The sequence below is a fragment of the Elgaria multicarinata genome, chromosome 4 (genome assembly GCF_023053635.1).
Source record: "Elgaria multicarinata webbii isolate HBS135686 ecotype San Diego chromosome 4, rElgMul1.1.pri, whole genome shotgun sequence".
NCBI lineage: Eukaryota > Metazoa > Chordata > Lepidosauria > Squamata > Anguidae > Elgaria > Elgaria multicarinata.
The window spans coordinates 23849949-23871939 of NC_086174.1; the positions used below are offsets into that span (position 1 = coordinate 23849949).

General features: G+C 43.5%; 1 protein-coding gene across 2 annotated transcripts in view; it reads left to right on the forward strand.

The window, feature by feature from the left end:
- The window catches only part of PIGF (phosphatidylinositol glycan anchor biosynthesis class F), a 28746-nt gene that overhangs the window by 1268 nt on the left and 5487 nt on the right, over positions 1–21991 (forward strand). For both annotated transcript variants that reach the window (XM_063123958.1, XM_063123959.1), the window contains exons 2-5: positions 1110–1360; positions 2459–2550; positions 5145–5261; positions 13706–13814. In XM_063123958.1, coding sequence (XP_062980028.1) covers positions 1133–1360; positions 2459–2550; positions 5145–5261; positions 13706–13814 — 546 coding nt within the window. In that variant the 5' untranslated portion in view covers positions 1110–1132. The remainder of the gene's footprint in view (positions 1–1109; positions 1361–2458; positions 2551–5144; positions 5262–13705; positions 13815–21991) is intronic.

Consider the following 21991-nt stretch of genomic DNA (forward strand, 5'->3'; position numbering starts at 1 on the left):
ATTTTCCTCTACCTGTATGAGCCTGGATCTGATCTAGTGGGAAAACTTGTCGAGTAATTTTGAAGGCACCAACTTCTGTAGAGTAGGGGTGGAAAGAAGGCCAGGCTTCAAATCTTTTTGGCTTGCCCCCACTGCCAGCATGACCAATGAGCAGGAATGCTGGGAGTTGAAATCCAAAACATCTGAAGGTCTACTTTCGACCCACCTCTGATCTAGAGAAAGGATATAATGATAGAAAGTCTGGTGGAGGATTTATTTCCCTGCGGTTCATTTATAGTTTCTTGCAAATGTAGACTTTAAAGACATTCTTAATAAGATGAACCGTTTAAATAACACATGGGTACTATATTTGTATAAGAGCAGGTTTTGTTGTTTTATTTTAGCATATTAGAAAATATATCCTTGGGTATAAATTGAACAAATAAATAAGTTGTTGAAGCGTTTAGCACAGACAGGATGTATTTATAGGGTTAGATCCAGGATCTACCTTCCGTGAGAGCCTGGGGTCTGTTTATGGAAGTTCCCTCTACCCATTTTTGGGGGGATTTATTTATTTATTGCATTTTTATACCGCCCAATAGCTGATTCCCCCCTCCCCGTACACAGCTCTTCCCATTTGGCAGGGTCTCCTGACACTCTGGTTAGCATTAAGAGGCTGACGTGCAAAGTAGGCTGCCAGTGCAGTTGAACCAGCTTAAATCTGGATCCAACCCATAAAGTTTGTGGGAACGTAGTGAATCATCTAATTTAAACTTCTGAAACTATGATACGAAGTTCTGCAGCTAAAGCGTTCCTGTTACATCCCAATCCCTCTACTTTTGGTCACCTTTCTAGGTACCCTCTAGCCTCATCCTGTGTTTTGTTTGCTCAAATGTGAATCTTACTTTATTTAACAGGACTAACTCCCAAGTCCATATGTATCAGGTTGCAGCTTGTTCTTTAAGGTTGCACTGATGACTGTAGTTAAATTTGAAGTTGCTGTGGTTTTAAGTTAAACTGTGGATCAGTTTAGATTTCCATGCTACCATTCTTCCAAAATCTCTTCATTTTGTAAGGAGCGTTGCATTCAGTATGTTTAATCGCAAATGTCTTAATTTGCTTCTCAACAGGTGGTGACTGAAGAGAGAACACCATGAAAGATAAAGAAATAAAGAGGCTGCTTTTTGCCAATGTCATCACTATATTTTTCATTATTCTCACAACTGTCATTCCTGCTTTGTTTTTGGAGAACTTTTCAATCTTGGGAACACATCTGACATGGTTGTGCATCTGTGCAGCGAGTGTTGGGACTGTAAACATCATTTTGCATATCGTTCTTAAACCAAATCCATCGACTAGAAGAAGTTCCCTTGCCCACAAAGTAAGTCTTAATCCTGTAAAAATGTAATTGTCTTTAAAATGTATCACATACATTATTGTTGTAATCCTTACAAGAGTCCTGTAAGGCAGGCCAGATGAGAAGGTAAGGCTGAGAGAATAGTGGTTTGTCTTCAGATGTCTAATAAGTTCATGGCTGAGAACAGTTTTGAACTCAGGACGCTTGAGCTTGAAGCTCAGTGTCTCAAGCGTTACTGTACGCCAGCTCTGTCTCAAAAAAGTAGAATATATCTTACCATCATACCCTGTAAATAACTAAGGGTACAAGCCTAAGAACATAAGTAGAGCTATGATGGAACACACCAAGGTGTACATGGCCCTACTGCTTCTGATACTGGAGGTAGCATATTAGCCATCAGTACTAGTAGCCATTGATAGCCTTATCTTCCAGGAATTTCTCTAGCCCCCTTTGAAAACCATCCAAATTGATGGCTATCATCACTTCTTGTGCTCCATGAATCCTATATACAGGTGGGGCTATATTTATACTATAGATGCCTGCAAATAAGTCCCATTGGGCTCAGTGGGGGCATACTTCTAACTAGACATGCATGTAGGATTGCACTGTAAAAGTTCTCATATTTCTATTACAGAGAGTAAGATTTTCCTTTCTCTAATTGACATGTGCAATTCAGTCAAACCATTAAATAGTAGTCAGGTTCTCTGCTCTGTGAAGCAGAATTGGGGTAGCAGTGATATAACCTCATAAAGCTTTATTTTATAAGGCCTGGTGTTCAGTTCTTTGCATTTCCAGATTTAAAGAGGTCCTTAGGTATTGAACTGGGGCAGACTTCTGTTTAATCTTCCAGAGAGCTGCAGCCGTTGAGGATAGCCAATTAGGGATCACTACATAGTCCATTAGTCTCACGATATGACAACGGCCTGTAGGCACACCCAGAAAACACTTAATAATGCATATTCCTTGCCCGGTTAGCCCTGTCACACCACATCCATTGTTTCCCCTGTCTGTGTTGAACTTTAGGTTGTATGGTCCTTGGAGCACGGAGTTGTACTCTGTGAAGCATCATGCTCTCTTAATGCAATGACACACATAATGAAGTGTCTTTCTTTTATTTAAAAGGTTGCGAGGTTCCTAAGATGCTGTGTGTACTTCTTCATGTCTTGCATCCTATTCCACGGAATCATCGTCCTTTATGGAGCACCGCTAATAGAGTAAGTCCCTGAAAATCCTGCCTTTATGGTAAATCATAAAGCTGAATGTTCTGTGTTTAGTCATTTGGACCCAGGTTTCCATGCCCCACAGTGGACCCTTTAAGACTGCAATCTTATCCTCGGTGACTTGGAAATAAGTCACAATGAGCTGTAGCCTAGTTCTCATTGGGGGGTGAACCTAGGGTAACCATATGAAAGGGAGGACAGGGCCCCTGTATCTTTTAACAGTTGCATAGAAAAGGGAATTCAGCAGGTGTCATTGTTATGCATGCAGCACCTGGTGAAATTCCCTCTTCGTCACAACAGTTAAAGCTGCAGGAGCCCTGCTCTCTTGACAAGATACAAAACCCCTGTCCTCCTTTCCATATGGTCACCCTAGGTAAACCACTTCAGATTGCAGGTGTGCATTTACAGGATTGAATCAGGAATGGAATCCTAATTTGAGAAGAAAGTAGGCTCCCACAGAGGAGACCACAGCCATCAATGCACCCTACTAATATGTGCTAACAGCACAAAACAAGAAGTAGAACTATGTGCAGAATCAAGAACACAAGCACATGATCTGGTCTGCTGACGACACACCAGATCACCAAACATACAACATGTGCATACAGTGTAAAATGGGTAAATTAAGAAAACAAGCTTAAAAAAACCCTTCCCCTTTTACAGATGGAGTGCATTAGTGAAACTTAATTTCCTAAACATTTCTATTGTTTTGCTGTCAACTTCACACAAGTAAAGGGGTAACTACTGAAACTGCATGGATAGCATGTTCCTCTGAAATGAACAAAACATTGGTTTTATGGAAGAGCATTCATTAATAATAATAATTTATTTCTTACCCGCCTCTCCACTTGGATCCAGGCAGGGAACATCAGTGAATATAAAACACATTAAAAACAGATTAAAAACATAGCATACATGATTAAAACATCCTTAAAGCATCCTAAAAACATTCTAAACTTTATTTATTTATTTATTACATTTTTATACTGCCCAATAGCCGAAGCTCTCTGGGGGGGTTCACAAAAATTAAAACCATAATAAAACAACCAACAGGTTAAAAACACAAATACAAAATACAGTATAAAAAGCACAACCAGGATAAAACCACTCAGCAAAATTGATATAAGATTAAATTACAGAGTTAGAACAGTAAAATTCAAATTTAAGTTAAAATTAAGTATTAAAATACTGAGAGAATAAAAAGGTCTTCAGCTGGATGGAAATTTCACTTTCCATCCCATCCGCCAACCTGAAGTCTGAAGTGGTACAACCTAGACCAGGAGTAGGCAACCTGGTGTCCTCCATAACTTCCATAATCAGTGACCATTGGCCATGTTGGCTGAGGTTGATGGCAGTTGTAGTCCAAAACGTCTGGAGGATGCCAGGTTGCTGCCCCCTAGCCTAGGCGTGCACTGGCTGCTTCAGTCAGAGCTAGAGGCTGGCTTTCCAGCACACCTGAACTCTTATAGAATCTGAGTGTGTATCATTTGAAAACAATGTGCTATAACAAGGAAGAATTTAAGGCTTGGAAATATCCTAAAGCAATAGTTTATTTTGAAAGCATGAACGAGAGAGTAAACTTGCATTACACAAATTGGAGTATGCTTGAGTGAGGGTGTGATAAAGCAGTAATTTTTGTGAACCGCCCAGAGAGCTCCGGCTATTGGGCGGTATAGAAATGTGATAAATAAATAACTAAATAAAATAAATTTGTAGTGAATTCTTGACAGTGTGCTCCAGAAACTATCCCTACAATTGCCACTGCTCATTACTCTCCAAGGGCAAGTTATTTAAACTGGAAAATAGTCTTTGGGAGGGGTAAACATGAGTGGGACCTTTGAGTGAAAAAACAAAAGACTTCTTACGTGAACTAGTTATATTTGTGGCACTGGCTGCATTTGGATATCACAGTAGACAATGGTTTATCATGACAAAAATGAGCCTAGCTTTCCCCCAAACTTATGTGCTCTCCACCCCTGTCCATGGTGGACATAATAAAGTGGAGTTTGGAAACGTTCACTTTTGGATTTGATTGACCATGGTTTGTCGTGTTGTCTGAACCTGACAAACTCTGGTTAATCATAGAATCTTAGAATAGTAGAGTTAGAAGGGGCCTATTAGGCCATTGAGTCCAACCCCCTGCTCAATGCAGGAATCCACCCTAAAGCATACCTTAATAGATTTGTTTGAAATGAGCCAACTTGAAACCATGCTGTTTGAAGCTGGCTTCTTTCAACAGGGCATAATTTAAATTAACCACAGTTTAGGGTTGGATGTAATGGTAAACTGTGGTTCATTGAAATGGGAAGCAAGGACTTCTGAGTCCCTCGTGGTGGCTGTGCTTGAGGAGGAAAGGTGCACGCTCAGGAAGAGGCTAACCTCATTCCTATTACTATAGTTTATTGTGAACACGGCTGCTGTTTGAAATCTTTCTGATCCTGACGCTGTAGTATTGCATGTTATGCTGTTTGTCTCCTTGTGGAAGTCAAAACAAATGAAACTCTTTATTGTGTCCTTTCTGTCGGCTTTGCCAAACAGTGTTTTAAAATAGCTTCGCTGATTTTTGTCGCCGCATCCTTTCTTTCCAGGTCCGTCCTGGAGACCTTCTTATTTGCCGTTCTGCTCTCCACATTTACTACTCTGCATTGTTTGTGCTTGTTGGGGCCAAACATCCAAATGTGGCTCAGGGTGTTCAGTAAAAATGGGTAAGTAGGTGTGCAGGTTTTCTCACTTGGCTGTGCCATGAATGCAATTGAAATGAGTCACGTCTGGTTTAGGAAACTCGCTCGAATCCAACTTCATACAAAAATTAAAATGAGGATGAGTGTAATGAACATTTGCCTCCAGGAAAAAGGCTGGCTGTTATGCAATCTAGTACAGCCTTCCTCGGCCTGATGTGGTTCGAAACGTATGGAAGGCAACTCCCGTCACCCCTAGCCAGCATGACCAATGGGCAGCGATGATTGGCGTTGTTGTCTAAAACATCTGCAAGGCACCATGTTGGGGGACGCTGTAATACGGTAACCTTCTGATAAAAGGATACCATGGCCCTTTCTACACCTAAGGATTATCCCAGGCAAATGGAGGGATATTCCCTGCCTGCTCCCGGGATCCCCTGTGTGTCATTTGCATGCACAGGGATGATCCTGGGATGATCCCTGGTGAGAAGGCAGCGGTAGAAATGGGTTATGTGAGAAGGAGGGAAAAAGGAATGACTGATGTCTCATTTTTCTCTGCTACCAAGTCTAAGGGTGCAATCCTATGCATGTTTAGACAGAAAAGGATCCTACAACCCCTAGTATTTGTCAGCCAGCCATACTGGCTGGGGAATGCTGAGAGTTGTAGGATTTTTTTTTTTTTACTGTCTATACATGCATAGGATTGCGCTCTAAATTTGTTAATGCTTTTGGTACGCTTCCTCATAGATTTCCTTTTTGAGAAAGCAGAGAAATGTGGATTTGAATGTTGTAGGTGTTTCTTAAAAAAAAAGTAGTGTGAATAGAATATGTTTTGAAAAAGTAGTTTGAACAGGATACGTTTTAAAGGCTGCTGTTGTACCGTGTCCTGCTTTGTTGGTCCCTGGTCAACAGCTGGTTGGCCACAGTGTGAACAGAGTGCTGGACTAGATGGACCCTTGGTCTGATCCAGCAGGGCACTTCGTATGCCCTATCTGTGTCTTCTACTCCATTTATGGTCTTGATGAAGTCAGTTGTTCATCAACCTTAGCAGTTAGCTTCCTGTAATTTTTTTTAAATTTAAAGTATTTTTATCCTGCTCGTCAGCCAAATAAGGGTCTCAGAGTGGCTTGCAACCAATAAGCAAAAAGACAGCCCCTGCTTGCAGGCTTATAATCTAAAAAGACATGCATACAAGGAAAAACAGATGGGGAGGGCAGAGGAAAAATATATAGAGATTTTCAGCACTATTGGTGGAATGGCCTTAGGGCATAGGATAGTCAGCCGGAGAAGGCCCTGGTTTTCCTTCTGCCTGTCCCTATCTCCCTTGCTCCTTTCCCACAGGTCAGTTGATGTCACCTAGCCTGGGTAGGGTAGACGGGGTGGGGGTCCAACTGGAGAAAGCCTTGAAGTTCCCTTTGCCTGCTCCTTCCTCCCTCCCTCTTTCTTCATAGACAGTTGTGGCAGCTGGAAGAGTTGGGTAGAAATGCTTTGGGACTCAGACCCCACTGCGACCTCCAGTAAATCTCGTACCTTCATCTAGTCCAGCGTTCTGACAGTCTTCCCTATGCTTTGTCCAGTAGCATCTTTTCTGGAGCAGGATACTGCTGGTTTGGGAGGCGGAAAATGTCACATCCTTTAAATGCCTCTTGAAAATATATCTTTACAGACAGGCTTTCCCTGGACTATAACTTAATTTGGTTTTATATGGTTTTTTTTAAAAAAAAGTTTTACATTTTGACTTGCTGTATGTCATGGTTTTAATTCTAAACTGCCCAGAGAGCCCCAGCTACTGGGCAGTATAAAAATGCAATAAAATAAATAAATATGGCGGTTCTGTTTAGCTACCATGTACACCAGTTGCTGGGGAACATGGGCAAGAGGGTGCTGTTGCACCCGTGTCCTGGTTGTGGGTTCCTGGTCAACAGCTGCTTGGCCGCTGTGTGAACAGAGTGCTGGACTAGATGGACCCTTGGTCTGATCCAGCAGGGCTCTGCTTATGTTCTTATGTACCATGGTTGATAGCAGGGGCTGCCATGGGTCGAGAGGCAGGAGGTGCTTTGCAAGGCTGGGGCTCATGGAGGGTGTTGTTGTTGTTGTTGTTAATTTTGTGTGTGTGATGTTCATATCCCACATTTCACCCAAGGCGATGTACATGATTCTCTTCCTCTCCATTTTTTCCTCACAACAACCTTGTGCGGTAGGTTAGGCTGAGTGTCAGAGACTGTCGGCCAGTGTCAGCCAGTGAGCTTCGTGGCCAGATCTCCCCAGTCTAACCACTGCACCACACTGTAAAGTTATGGCAACCTTCCCCAACCTGGGTCCCTCCAGATGTTTTGGAATACAACTTCCAATGGGTCAGGGATGATGGGAATTGTAGTCTTAAACATCTTGAAAGCACCGGCTTTGTGGGGAGGATACGTAGCACCCTCTTTCTTTAGAGTCACCAGCTGTCCCTGGGAATTTGCAGTTTCTAAAAAATAAACCTGAATTGTCCCCCTCCTTCCTTTTTTTTGGGGGGGGGAGGAGTGGAAGCATCTTTCAGTGCCTGCACTGTAGAAATATTGCACCAAACACAGAGAATTATATGAATTAGTTGCCTCCTGGGCTCAGCAAGGGCTCTTCTCTTCTCTGATTCCGCCCACGGGGAACGAGATGCGTGTTCTAGCCGCCCCCCCACCCCCAGTCCTTTTTTTGTCCGTGTGTTCTGGCATCTCGGTGTTGTAATCAGTGTCGCTAAGCTAATGGCCGGCTGTCACAAGCCCAGAGTGGGAAGGAATGGCTGTGAAGAGATTGTCAGTGCTAATGGAGCCAGAAAAATGCTCTTTGAAAGCCTGTTCAGTCATTACTGGCTAAAATAGCAACCGAAATGAAAAGCCCTGGCTTGTCCACAGACAAGTGGTGATTCTGTTACGGTTGTTATTTGAGTGTTTGTTCATCTTTCTCCTCTCCTCACCCTACTGTATTCTTTAGCCTCGGGGGACGCCAGTTCCATCCTTGACACTGGCTATCCCTGTGAAAACGGTAATGTCTCTGCTTCTCTGTGAGAGTCAGTTCTTAAGAGTTCTTTTCTTTTCTGCTGTGTTCTTTTCTTTTTGTCCTTCAGGTCTTTTGGAAGTACCCCCCCTTTCCCCCCCCCCTCTCTCTCCCTGTGAGATGGCAAATTGCTGTCTGGGCTTTACTACTTCAGTTTGAAGGTGGAGAGGGGGGAATCATGTCAACTGTTCTTTGATACAAACAAAAGTCCGCCCTCCTTGCAGAAAAGTTGATGTCAGGATGTCACCTATCTCCCTGACAGGCTTGCTTTCAATGCTGGGATTAGTTTTTTTTTTAAATAAAATTGAAGAATATTCAGTCATGTTAACCCCCACCTGGAGACTGAAATCATAGAATCATAGACTAGCAGAGTTGGAAGGGGCCTACAAGGCCATCGAGTCCAACCCCCTGCTCAATGCAGGAATCCACCTTAAGGCATCCCTGACAGATGGCTGTCCAGCTGCCTCTTGAAGGCTTCTAGGGTGGGAGAGCCCACAACCTCCCTAGGTAACTGATTCCATTGTCGCACTACTCTACCAGTCAGGAAGTTTTTCCTGATGTCCAGCTGGAATCTGGCTTCCTTTAACTTATTCCGTGTTCACTACTGTTCAGTCAAAGTGTGAACCCTTACTGAATTCAGTGGGGCTTACTCCAGGTAAACATGTATAGGATTGCAATGTCAGTTGGTAAGAAATAATAATAAAATCCTCATCTTCTAACACACACACACATTTCTGCATACCACTATGTTATAGTACATCCTGCTTGAACCCTCTGCCGCATCTCTTAAACCAGCTTTTCATAATTTTAGCTTCTCATCTGTGGATGTTATTTATTGTTCCTCCCGACCTATGTCACCCTTCTCTATTTTTTCTGCTGTATCTAGTTTTATTTGGGTCGGCCATAATTGTTCGTGTCAGGATTTGGGTGCACCATATCTTTTTATGGAGTCGTATTTTCATGTGTCCTCTCCACTCCCTCGGTTAATTCCACACACACTCATAATTTTATTCTTTTAAATACTGTGTTTTTGTGTGTTTTTTATTTTTAACCGTTTGTATTTTAGTCTTTTAATTGTAATCTGCCCAGAGAAGATTGGTTATTAGGTGGATTAAAAATATAATTTATTAAATAAATAAATGTGTTTACTTTGTTAGTGTACAGGTAATCCATAGTGGCTTCAGAATTTCTTTCCCATCTGGCAGGAACTCCTTGGGGTTAAAATCCGGCATTCCAGGGATGTGGAACTGGGCTTTTTTAAACGAAGGTCTTTTGATTCACAGCCAATGGTGGTTGTAGAGATGTGAAGGCCTAGAAAAAAATTGGAAAAATTCGGAACCACCCCCCGCCCCAGTATTTTTCTGGTTTTTTCCAAAGACTTTTTTGCTTCCCCCCCCCCCCAAAAAAATGGGAAAAATTGAAAAAAATGAAGAAAAAATGGAACATGGGTGGGAGGGTGCTGTTGTACCATGTCCTGCTTTGTTGGTCCCTGGTCCACTGTGGTTGTCCACTGTGTGTACAGAGTGCTGAACTAGATGGACCCTTGGTCTGATTCAGACGGGCTCTTCTTATGTTCTTAATGCTCTAATCTGACGTCTGAGAAAAAAGATTGGGCCTCTCTCTGCCCAGTAAGCCCAGAGAGTCCTTTACACCCCATAGCATGAGGGACCCACAGGCTCCAGGTTCTCTCACCACTGCTGTCTACTTTTACCTTGGAATAAATACCATTGAACTCAGTGGGGCTTCCTCATACATAGACATGTGTAGGATTGCACAATTAGAGGCTAAAATTGCAAAATATTTTATTTATTTATTTATTTATTTATTACATTTCTATACCGCCCAATAGCCGAAGCTCTCTGGGCGATTCACAAAAAGCTCTCTGGGCGGTTCACAAAAAATATGCAAGAAGGATTAACACACACAGCCCAGTTGTGCATCTGTTTTATACCTACTACCTGTAGTATCATCTGCTGTTCCTTTGCCCATTTTCTCTTACGAAACCCTTCTGCAACTCCTCACAACCTGCTGCAGGATTGCACTGTTTTGATTTATTTTTGTATCATCTGTAAATGTCAGTAACTTGCTTTTTTTTTTATAGCTCAGATCCTAGAATGTGGCTGCTAATCCCTTTTCATTCTCTTAAAAAAAAATGACCCTACGTAATCCCCAACTCCAAACCTCAGTAGGTCTCTTATGTTGGCTGAGGCATGCTGGGAGTTGTAGGACTTTTCTCTCTCTAAACATGCACAGGATTGCACCCTTAATCATGCAAAAGTGATTATCAAATAGAAGAATGGTATGAGGAAGTATGGGATATTGCTATTAAGGATAAGTTAACGTGTTGTATTAAAGTTAAAAGAGGATTATTGAATCGAAATGATTTTGAAGAGATATGGAGATTATTTGTAGAGTTTGTTTTAATAAAGGGGAAGGGATGAACACCTTCACAAGAGTCATTACAATTTTGGAAAGTAGAATAATGGTCCTGGGGGTGGAGTGCACTTATTATTATCATTATTGGTAATATTTACTGTTATTATTGTTTTGTGTTTATGTGTAAGATTAATTTGATGTCTGTTATATAATGTTAAAATTTAAATAAAAATTATATTTTAAAAAATCATGCAAAAGTACATCACCCCTAACAAGCAGTGACTTTATGAAGACTGGAGCAATAAACCCCATGGTTATTGTTTTTTTTGCGAAGTATGTCTAACATAAAAACAGTGGAGAGTAAGCGAGAGCTACACCCTTGCAGTCTGCACACAACTATTTGTTTATGCTGAACCTGATTTTGTAGGCGCCAATGTGCTTACGAGTTTGAAATGTTGCTTCCGCCTTGTGATTTTGGTTTATTTTGTGTCTGTTGTGAACACGTCTGAAGTAGCGGAAAAGTCGCTGTGTTCTCTCTCTGCATATACAGTCGCTGTAATAATGTTGCAACCAGATGGCAAAGTGTTTGCAAACTCCAAGCACTAAAGAAACAAAGGATGCCTCTGCTGTGACAACTAAGGATCATTGCGGTTACTTTATTTACCACGGTTTTAAATTGATACAAGCTGAAGCAAAGGACCCACAAAGGGTATTCCCCTGAGTTTACAAACAGTGTTACGCAAGAGAAATGTGGCAAAAATGTTGGCTGTGCATAGTGTGATGCGGTCCCTATATTACATTTTTGCATACTCGCCTGTATGAGGACATTTTAGTTTGTTTTGGGGGTTGCTCTGTTTTTAAGGAGACATTTTTCTCCCTCTCTCATAATACTAGAACCCGGGGTCATCCCATGAAGCTGATTGGTGGGAGATTCAGGACAGATAAAATGAAGGACGCAGACAAGCTAGAGCATGTTCAGAGGAGGGCAATGAGGATGATCAGGGCTCTAGAAACAAAGCCCTATGGAGAGAGACAGAAACTGGGCATGTTTAGCCTGGAGAAGAGAAGATTGAGGGGAGACATGATAGCACTCTTCAAATACTTATTATTATTATTATTTATTTATATAGCACCATCAATGTACATGGTGCTTGAAAGGTTGTCACTCAGAGGAGGGCCAGGATCTCTTCTTGATCCTCCCAGAGTGCAGGACACAGAATAATGGGCTCAAGTTACAGGAAGCCAGATTCCGGCTGGACATCAGGAAAAACTTCCTGACTGTTAGAGCAGTACGACAATAAAACCAGTTACCTAGGGAGGTTGTGGGCTCTCCCACACTAGAGGCCTTCAAGAGGCAGCTGGACAAGCATCTGTCAGGGATGCTTTAGGGTGGATTCCTGCATTGAGCAAGGGGTTGGACTCAATGGCCTTATAGGCCCCTTCCAACTCTGCTATTCTATGATTCTATGAAGGACTTCTTCACACAGCACGTAGTTAAACTCTGGAATTCACTGCCACATGATGTAGTGATGGCCACCAATTTGGATGGTTTTAAATGGGGGTTGGATGAATTCCTGGAGGAGAAGGTTATCAATGGCTACTAATCCTGATGACTATGTGCCACCTCCAGTATCAGAGGCAGCATGCCTATGTACACCAGTTGCTGGAGAACATGGGCAGAATGGTGCAATACTGTGATAGTGCTCTTATCCTGCTTCTGGGTTTTCCACAGGCAGCTGGTTGGCCACTGTGTGAAGAGCATGCTGGACTAGATGCACCCTTGCTTTGATCCAGCAGGGCTCTTCTTATGTTCGTAATTTATATCCCACCTTTCCATTTCTTGCAAAGTGCCCAAAGTGGTAAACAACCACAAAATGTAAAAACAGATGACATGTAAGACCAAGCTAAACAAAAACAGGCAGCAAATAAAACCAATTCAATGCAAAGAGCTAGAAATAATAATAGTCAGGAGGGTGGGAGACCATATGTTTGCTGGAACAACAACAAAAGGCTTTTGGCTGGCGTTCAGAATGTGAATAGTGGTCCAGACGGGTTTCTTGGGGCGGAGAGTTCCACGCCAGTGGGACGTGCAAAAGAGCCTCTCCAAGCTGACCCAATTGGCTAGGCAGGGCCTTCTTGGAAATAGATGGGCCGGCTTTGTAATGTGCAGATGGTCCAGCTTCATTCCGATACAGATCTTGGCTCTTGGCACAGACAAGGATGGGAAATCCCATTACGTGTTGGAGATGTGCATTTTATAAAGCAGGGACTGGCCCTGGGCTGGCCGCTTAAGAGTGGGAGGGGTTGTTTTTGTCAGTGCAGTCTGGATCCTTGGCATTTCCAGCTTTCTCCCCTGCCCTAGTGCATGTTTTGGCCTACAACTCCCATCAGCCCTCACCAGTGGCTGTGCTGGCTAGGGTTGATGGGCGTTGTAGGCCAAAACATCTAGAAGGTCACAAGTTTATTTTACTTTTACTTTTATTTTCTTTATTACATCTTTATTACATCACCCTTTAGCTGAAACACTCTGGGCAGTTCACAGAGTCGTCACACAGAGGAGGGACAGGATCTCTTCTCGATCATCCCAGAGTGCAGGACACGGAATAATGGGCTCAAGTGACAGGAAGCCAGATTCTGGCTGGACATTAGGAAAAACTTCCTGACTGTTAGAGCAGTATGACAATGGAACCAATGACCTTGGTTTCTCCCAACTTAGAGGCATTCAAGAGGCAGCTGGACAACCATCTGTCAGGTATGCTTTAGGGTGGATTCCTGCATTAAGCAAGGGGTTGGATTTGATGGCCTTATAGGCCCCTTCCAACTCTATGATTCTATGAGTTGCTCACCCTTGATTTAGAAGTAATTACTCTGTACAGCACCATGTACATTGATGGTGCTATATAAATAAATAAATAATAATAATTAATAATAATAATTCTTCTGTGGGCCCTACATCCTAATAAACATGCTTAGGATGTCAGCCTTTGGCTAGAGAAGTCAAATTCTGTAAATGCATGCATGCATTTTTCAGTGTTGCTGAACGTTGCTTTCATTTCTTCCAGGGCTATGTCCATCTGGGATAACAGTCTGCAGATTACAACCATGTGCAGCGTGGTGGGAGCATGGTTTGGAGCATTTCCCATTCCCCTGGACTGGGATCGCCCGTGGCAGGTTTGTTTCTTTCTGTTATATAAATTAACATAGCTGGATCAGACCACGATCCACCTTGTCCAGCATAGTTTCCAAGAGCAGCTGGCTGGATCCCTTTGAGATGCTGACAAACAGGGATGTTGTCCTCCAGCACCTGGCATTCAGAAATATACCTTCACCGAACATGTAGGCCTTGGTATCCTGGAAAATGGCCACCACTCAACCTTTTCTCTTGGAATTCACCTAATCCAGAGTGGGAATCTCAGGCCCAGGGATCCAGCCTGGTTCTCTTGGGGTCCCAACGTCAAACCTTTCCAGGTGCAAGCCTATTAATGCTTAGACAGGAAAAAACCTACAGCTCCCAGCATGCTCCAGACAACATAGAGGATGCTGGGAGCATGGCTGACTGGAGGATGCTGGAAATTGTAGGATTCTTTTTCACTCTAAACATGCGTAGGATTGTGTCCTCAGTTCTTTAGACACTGAAACAGAACAGAACAGTTAAACGTTTACCTCAGTTTCTTCACAAGAACAATATGACTGAAACGTTTATTTTGTTAATTGGAAGATAATGGAGCTACTTTCACAAAGGACAGAGCAAGGCCATTGCTAGGATCTTTAAAGATTCAGGGCTCAGGCTCATAGGACCCAAACATGCATAAAATGGTACATGTGCTAACTCAGTCTTCCCCAAGCTGGTGCCCTCCAGATCTGTTGGACTGCAGTTCCCATCATTCTCAGATTCAGGGCTTTGACCCTGTGGGCCCAGGCCCAGCAACACCCCTGGGGGAGAGAGAGCCGGTTCTCATAATCACTGCAGCCCACTGTGGCTTATTTAAAGATAAAATGGAGAGGAGGAGGATTATGTATGCTGCCTTGGGTTTGTTGGAGGAAAAAAGGCGGGATATACGTAAATGAAATAATAAATAAATGTAAGTCATGGTGGGTTGCAGCGTGTGCCGGCAGCCATTTTAAATATTTAACCCCTTGCAGTTTGCTGTGTCATCCAAACCCCTGGGGAGCGAAACAGCCCTCAAATAACCCTATAACAGACCGTGGGTTATCTGTTTCCCCCTCCAACAACCCCTGCTGCCCGAGTTCAGATGGCATGGCAAGGATTGAATAATCAAATGGCTGCTGTCACACACCACGGGCTGCAGAGATTGTGTAAACCAAGTCAGAGAGGGAACAGTATGGATTACGTGGAGGTGAGTATTTTACGTAGCTGTTGAGGAGTATTTCCCAGTTCACTTGGTGCAAACAGGCTACCGTGGTATTCATTAATGGTGCAGAAATGTCATTCTTAAAGTCCAGTCCGCAGCCATTGATGTAGCGCCATTGATGTCATGGGGGCCGTGTGCCATCTGAGAATGTGGCCTGTGGTGTTGTAGCTGCCTTCCATTAAAAGCACTTAGCAACATGCACTTGAATTGGCTATTGGCTGCAAATTGATCTGCAGGAGTGACGTGGCTCAGACCTGCACAACAAAAATACTATGCAATTTCCAAATGGAGCCCTGTCAGGCATCAGCTTTTTTGCTGCTTACGGAGAAAATGTGAAGTTTGCAGGAAAGCTGCGCGTTCAGCTTGCCTGAGCCGTTCTTGGCAGATGATGCCATTTCAGGGTTTGCATAGCCTCTGCCTTCCTTGATTTTAAAACCAATTTAGAAGCCCTCTCTTAAATGGAGTGAGGTGAGGGAGAGGGGGCATAAACTGATTCTGTTGACCATGGGAAGTGGACTAAAATATTCTCCCAGAAGGTGCTGCCCAACCTAAGGGAAGGAATCTTTGCCATGAACTGTTTTTTAGCCGGGTTTGAATTTGGTTTTTACTGGTGTCACACAGATTTTATTTTAGATTTAAATGAATCCTCTAACTTTTACTTTTCTGTGAATTTCCCCCTCTTTCCCCATTTACACATAATGGCCCTTGCCACTCCTGTTTGAATATGCAACCTCTGACCTAACAACGAATTGTAGGTTAAGTTTGAGTTGTTTAACCCACAGTTTGCATGTCACAGAGCAACCTTGGATTGGGCCAATTGGAGGTTGCGTGTTCAGAGTGGTGGTGGCAAATGACCCTGGCAAATTGTGGGTTAATTACTCCATGGTTTGCTGCCATTATGTGTGAACCTAGTCTCTCTCTCTCTCTCTCTCTCTCTCTCTCTCTCTCTCTCTCACACACACACACACACACACACACACACGTGTAAAGGGCATGGGCACAGAAGGATTGGGTCCCTGATTTTCCTTATTTTTTTTTTAAGAGGCACATGTCTAATTCTACATCCACATAGTCTTGGCCCTTGACAGGCTATGTATACTATGGCATAAGCATCCAAAACAAAATAAATAGAGAATCAGCTGATGGAATTAGGAAGGGCAAGAAGCCATAACCTCATCTAGGCACAAGCTTGGCCTGTAAGCAGACCAAGCAGACCAGGCTTTTTTATATATATAAAAAGTTAAGGATGACAAAACCTGCCCTTTAGCACATCATTGGGGCCTAACTGTGAGCAGCCTCCCCATCTTCAAAGAGGACCAGAAGGGAGGCTTGTTTAGCAATCCAGGACACTGTTTCCAGAGGATAACTGTGTCTGTGGGTTGCTACGAAAACAGCAAAGAGTCTTGTGACATCTTCAAGTCGAACAGGTTTATTGGTGGCAGAACTGTTCAGAGACCACAGTCCACTCTTGCATCTGACAAAGTCCACAAGCTGTGACCACAATAAATCTGTTGGTCTTTAAGGCAAGGGTAAACCAGAACCCTGAGATCCATTAGCCAGATCTAACCCGATACTGAAGAGCCATACACTGAGCCTGAAAGAATTCTGAGCCCAGGACTTTGCTTTGAGCACCAGAACTGAATGGAGCTCAACGTCTTTCCACTCAAAAACCCACTACTTGCTACCCTCAACCTTCTACATTCCTGCAGTATAACTGAGGGCGTTGCTTCTGCTATTCTGAAACAATTGCGAGTCAGGAATCCTGCAAATCGCCCGGAGATCTACCAGTACATCCAGCTTTACATTCTGCCCACTCCTGCAAGACACCAGACACTTTGATATTTTAGGAAACTGCCTATCACTGATATTTTCCTATTTGACCACCTCCCTGCTCCAAAGCCATTGCAAGGAGCTGGGCAGACTCCAGCAACATCGATAGGGCTTTGGCCGCCTGCAAATTAGCCGCACCTTCAACTTTACCACCACCAAAAACATTCTGATCCTCCTTTTCCCCACCAGCACTTATCAGGTTTATGCTGTTGTTGTTATTATTATTATCATCGTCACCATGAATGAACATTTTTTAATGCTGTAAAAGCAGCTTGTAAATGGGCATTTATCTCAGTACGGTCGAGGCAAAGGCAGTACAATAGATGATGAGTCACTGGGTTGGAAGCCATAAAAACTGCTTTTATTGGAAAATGTAGAAGTTTCTATCAGGGTCTGCCTTTCAGAATTCAGGAAGTATTGATTAGGGAAGCTTGTATTCTTTTAAGAAGCGAGGGACCTCCCACCTGCAAAAAGTGTGGTCCTTGAACCATGGGAGGAGAAATGCTGATGCCAGTCTGCCTTTGAGAAGGGATGGGGAGGTGTCCCTAACCTGATCAAGCTGCCACTGAACTGAGATGTCAGCTCTGGTATAAGAGAACCAGGATGTGCAGGGACGCAGCACTGACACTTTTCGATTGGCAGGGACACTGAGGTCATCTGCCACCCCCCTCAGCATTCCTTGTTCCCTCTGAGCTTAACTTCAGACCTTGCAGTATTTGGGGTGTGTGGAAATGAATTTTCCCAGCAACAATATATTTTCCCCTGTTGTGTTTTGGGATGGCTTGCTGTTGAATGGGCAATTAAGGCCGGTTAGCTTTACAAAAGACCTGCTCCCGGTGGAGATGAAAATGGCTAGGACTGGTTTGTTGATGTGGATCAACCCGGCTGCCTGCAATTTGGGGCTCTCCTTGGGGTTGTGGCCATGGCTGACTGTCATGATGAGCACCTGCACTTCAAAATTTACCATTACTCCATCAGATATAAGTAAGTCAAAAAGTGTTTCTTCAGTCAATTGCGGCTTGGTCCCAGCCATGCTGTGCCATGGCAATCTCTCATCTGCTTCCTCGTGGACCCTTCCCCCACCCCCTTATCGTTCCTTATTCCAGTGAAAGGACGTTAATGGGCCTGTTCAGACAACACACTAAGCCATGGTTAGTCCACTAACCTTTTTGTAGCAGGTGATTAGTGAGCGTGTTTAAACTGTGGTTATGTAGCTACCATGGTTAGGAATGGTTCACACGACACGCTATGCCATAATGTTTAGTTCAAAACACTTAACAATCATGGTTTAGCATGCTGTTTGAACAGGGCCATAGAATTTCGCTCGGTGTCATGTGACAGCAAATCCTATCTCTTCTAAAGCTGGCGTCGTCAAGTTGGTGCCTTTCAGATGTGTCAGGACTACAGCTCCCACCCTCCCCAGCCAGCATGGCCAGATTTCTCACATTGAAACATGATTTGTTTCTGGCTTCCTATTCTTCACCCCCTCCTTTTTTTCTTTTCATTAAGTAAGTGATCTTTATTTTTTGGTATGCAAGTCAGGTGATTTTCTATATCCACAAATCTGGGGGAAAAACCTGCACCCTTCAGCAGAAATTAGTTCCTGCAGAAATCCCTATTTATAATTCAGTATGACCTGGGAAATTAAAGTGGAAATAAAATTACAATTGGCTGAAAATACATAGTTGCCCCCCTCCCCAAATATATATCATACAAAATATCACTTAGGCTGCAATCCTGTGCACACCTTCCCAGGAGTAACCCCAGTGAACTCCATCGGGCTTATATCTGAATAGATATGCATAAGTGTGCACTGTTAATCTATTTTTCATAAAGAGGCTGGTAATTCAAATCTCTTTTTAATATACATTTATGTATTTAATTTCTGTAAGGCACGCTGTTAGCTGAAAAGTGAAACTTATCTACAGAACCAATGGCCTCCCCCCCTTTTACGTTATTTTCTCCCCTTTGGATACATTCCTCTGAGGACAGCAATTTTGTGATCCTTTAAAAGGTTTATGGATTCTTCTTCAACTGCATCTAAAAGTAGAACTGTTAACTATTGAAATGTCGTAGTCTGGTTGGATTTTGCTTGCTGCCAGGGGAAATATTTAGGGATCAATAATCTGGTGCCCTCCAGGTATTTTGGATTGCAATTCCCATCAGCCCCAGCCAGCCTGGCCAGTGGTCAGGAATGCTGGGAGTTGTAGTCTCAAGCATCCAGAGGGCATCAGGTTGCCCTGCTTCCAGGTTCTTATTGGCATGAATTCAGAAATCAAAGCTGTGATTTTTTCCCATCAGGCACTACTCCTAGTCCTCAGATCACTTGCCATGTACAAAGCGCAAGTGCAGAATGTCTTGTGCATGTGCATATTAAGAGCGGTGCCCATGGATGTGTATCTTGCAGATAAAATAATACAATCTGCACCAGCCTTTCTCCTTCCTGTTGTGTTGGACTACAACACCCATCATCCTCAGCCATCATGGCCATTAGTTAAGGCTGTTATGCATGCATTTAGAGTGTGCAGCGTCTATTTTATAAGTGGGGATTTGTTGGGTGGGTGGCAGATGGTAGCAGCTGAAGCAGCCGTTGAATGAATTTAGGCAGTTTGTGAGTTGTGCAGCATAATGGCCAGGAGACTGAGAACGGCCACAGTTTAGATCAGCCTTCCCCAAGTCCCATCTTTCCTGACTGGGGATTATGGGACTTGCAATCCCACAGCACCTGAAGGTGCCAGGTTGGGGAAGGTTGGTTTAGATCCTCCCTTTGTCATGAAGTTGATAAGTGGGCAATCACTTTAATAAGGGGGTGATTTTGACTCCGTTCCTTGACCTGTCATTGTCAAATTAGCCCATCTGCAGTCTCAACGTGTCAATTTCCTTGTACTTTTCATACCCTTTGACATGTCAATTTCCTTGTACTTTTCATACCCTTTGACATGTCAATTTCCTTGTACTTTTCATACCCTTTGACATGTCAATTTCCTTGTACTTTTCATACCCTTTGACAGCTGTTATGTACAAGGGAATTGGCAAGGCAGGGCTATATATATTTAACAGCCATATGTGTGCATTTGCGCAACTGCAAAAGACTGACAATAATAATAGTTTAAAAATTGTGAACATATTTGCACAAATTCTTGAAGCCAATATATATAGGCCCCATTTGCACAAATCTCGGGGGCTGTTTTTTGTATTTTTTTTTTTAAAGTTGGGGAATGAAAATGGGATTGCAATTGGAGTGGTTGGTTGGGACAGAATGTGACGGGCAGACAAGATGGGTCCTGCCATGCAGGTCCCCGGGATTCCGGGTGGAGGACCGAGGGGAAGAGCAATCCACGGTAAGCCGAATCGACATCAGGAAAAACTTCCTGACTGTTAGAGCAGTATGACAATGGAATCAGTTACCTAGAGAGGTTGTGGGCTCTCCCACACTAGAGGCATTCAAGAGGCAGCTGGACAAGCATCTGCCAGGGATGCTTTAGGGTGGATTCCTGCATTGAGCAGGGGGTTGGACTTGATGGCCTTGTAGGCCCCTTCCAACTCTGCTATTCTATGATTCTATGACTATCGGGCACACCATGGGGACCCCTCAACCGAGCTGTTCTCTTTCTGTCCTCCACCTCCCCCCCCCCCCAGCCACCATCTGTAGTCTGGGTTTAATAATACTGTTCTACCTTGCAAGCTTTCTGTAAGGATCATGGTAAATGCACGCAAAAGGCTTTGAATGCTTACAAGCGCTTTGTAAATGGCCTCCCTTGAACACACCCAGGGCTGTGGGAACGGAGCCTCTGCTTGTGTTATCCCACACTGCTGGAAAGTGTGTACCTTGCAACCACATGGGTGGGACCAGTCAGGTGGCGTTTCCCCACCCCATGCACATCTTTCTTCATAGCAGCCTAACATCTGGGTGGGATGTTCTCATGTAGCTGCCATAGTCATCTAACTTGTGATATGCTCCCATGTGACTGAGTGTACGTTTATGAGAAAGCGAGGAGGGAGATAAGAATGGATCTAAAGGTTGGGTTTCATAAGTCAGCATTCTAGGCAGTTTGTGATGGTTGAAACAGAATTGTTCTGCATAAGCGATCAGTCAGTGTGAACAGAATTCTTATAAAATGTCCTTAGTGATATCACTCAGCTAGTGGCCAGGATCCAAGGATCCACTTTACAAGAGCCCAAGGGTTTACACGTGCCCACTGGGATGTTTCTTCTTCTGATTATACACGTCTCAAGCTGCTTTTCAAAGTCTCCCTTGGTTTGCTGGGCAGCTCGTGTTTGCAAAATCCTGCCTGGAAACCATGTTCAGGGTGCACACACCTAGTTGTGCAGTTCTGCAGCTCTTGGCCTTAGATCTTTTTAAAATACTGCAAAATCAAAGCAAGCCATAGCTCATGTCAAGGTTTTATTTACCGAACAGACCACACAACAGTCTTGGCTTCAACTGCAGTATTTAAAAACATTCTGAAGCTATCCCCTAAGAGAAAGTCCAGGCTCTGCGCCGCTTACAAAGCTTCTAGCATTTATGAGAGAGAGAGAGAGAGAGAGAGAGAGAGAGAGAGGTGGGATAATGGAAAAACGGTGACTAGAAGGTCTGAACAGCTGAAGAATGCTTATTGAGGGGGAGTTATTTTTATTTTTCTGGTTTAGAGAGCACTTTTTTCAGTGAGGGGCGGGGGGAAGGCTACACTGCTAGAAATCAGCACAGTAGCTGTTGGCAAGTTCCAGTTACAAATATGTGCATAGAGATGGAATAGCAAGAGATCCAAGATATTGATTCATAAAGGAGGAAATTATAAACCCTGAAGATTTCCCCATGCATTGTTTGCCGTCCACTGTGATGCCAAACTCTTTAGACCAACGCACATGTAAAGGGACCTATTTCTTGACCGCTTAAGAGATGGAGAGTCAGTCCCAGCATCCCTGTGGAGCAAATTCCCTTTCCTGCCCAACTCAGATACTTGTCATGCCTAAGGCTGGTTAACTAGCCTTTGAAGCTAGTTAAGACTTCTGATTAAGCAGTTACTAGGGTTGGCCTTAGCCAGTGTTCATGTCACTGTCAACCTATGAATCTCTTTCAGCCAGAGGGCTGAATTCAATTTTGGAGGCCTGGGGGGCTGTGGAACCAAAAGCAAAAGGCCCAGG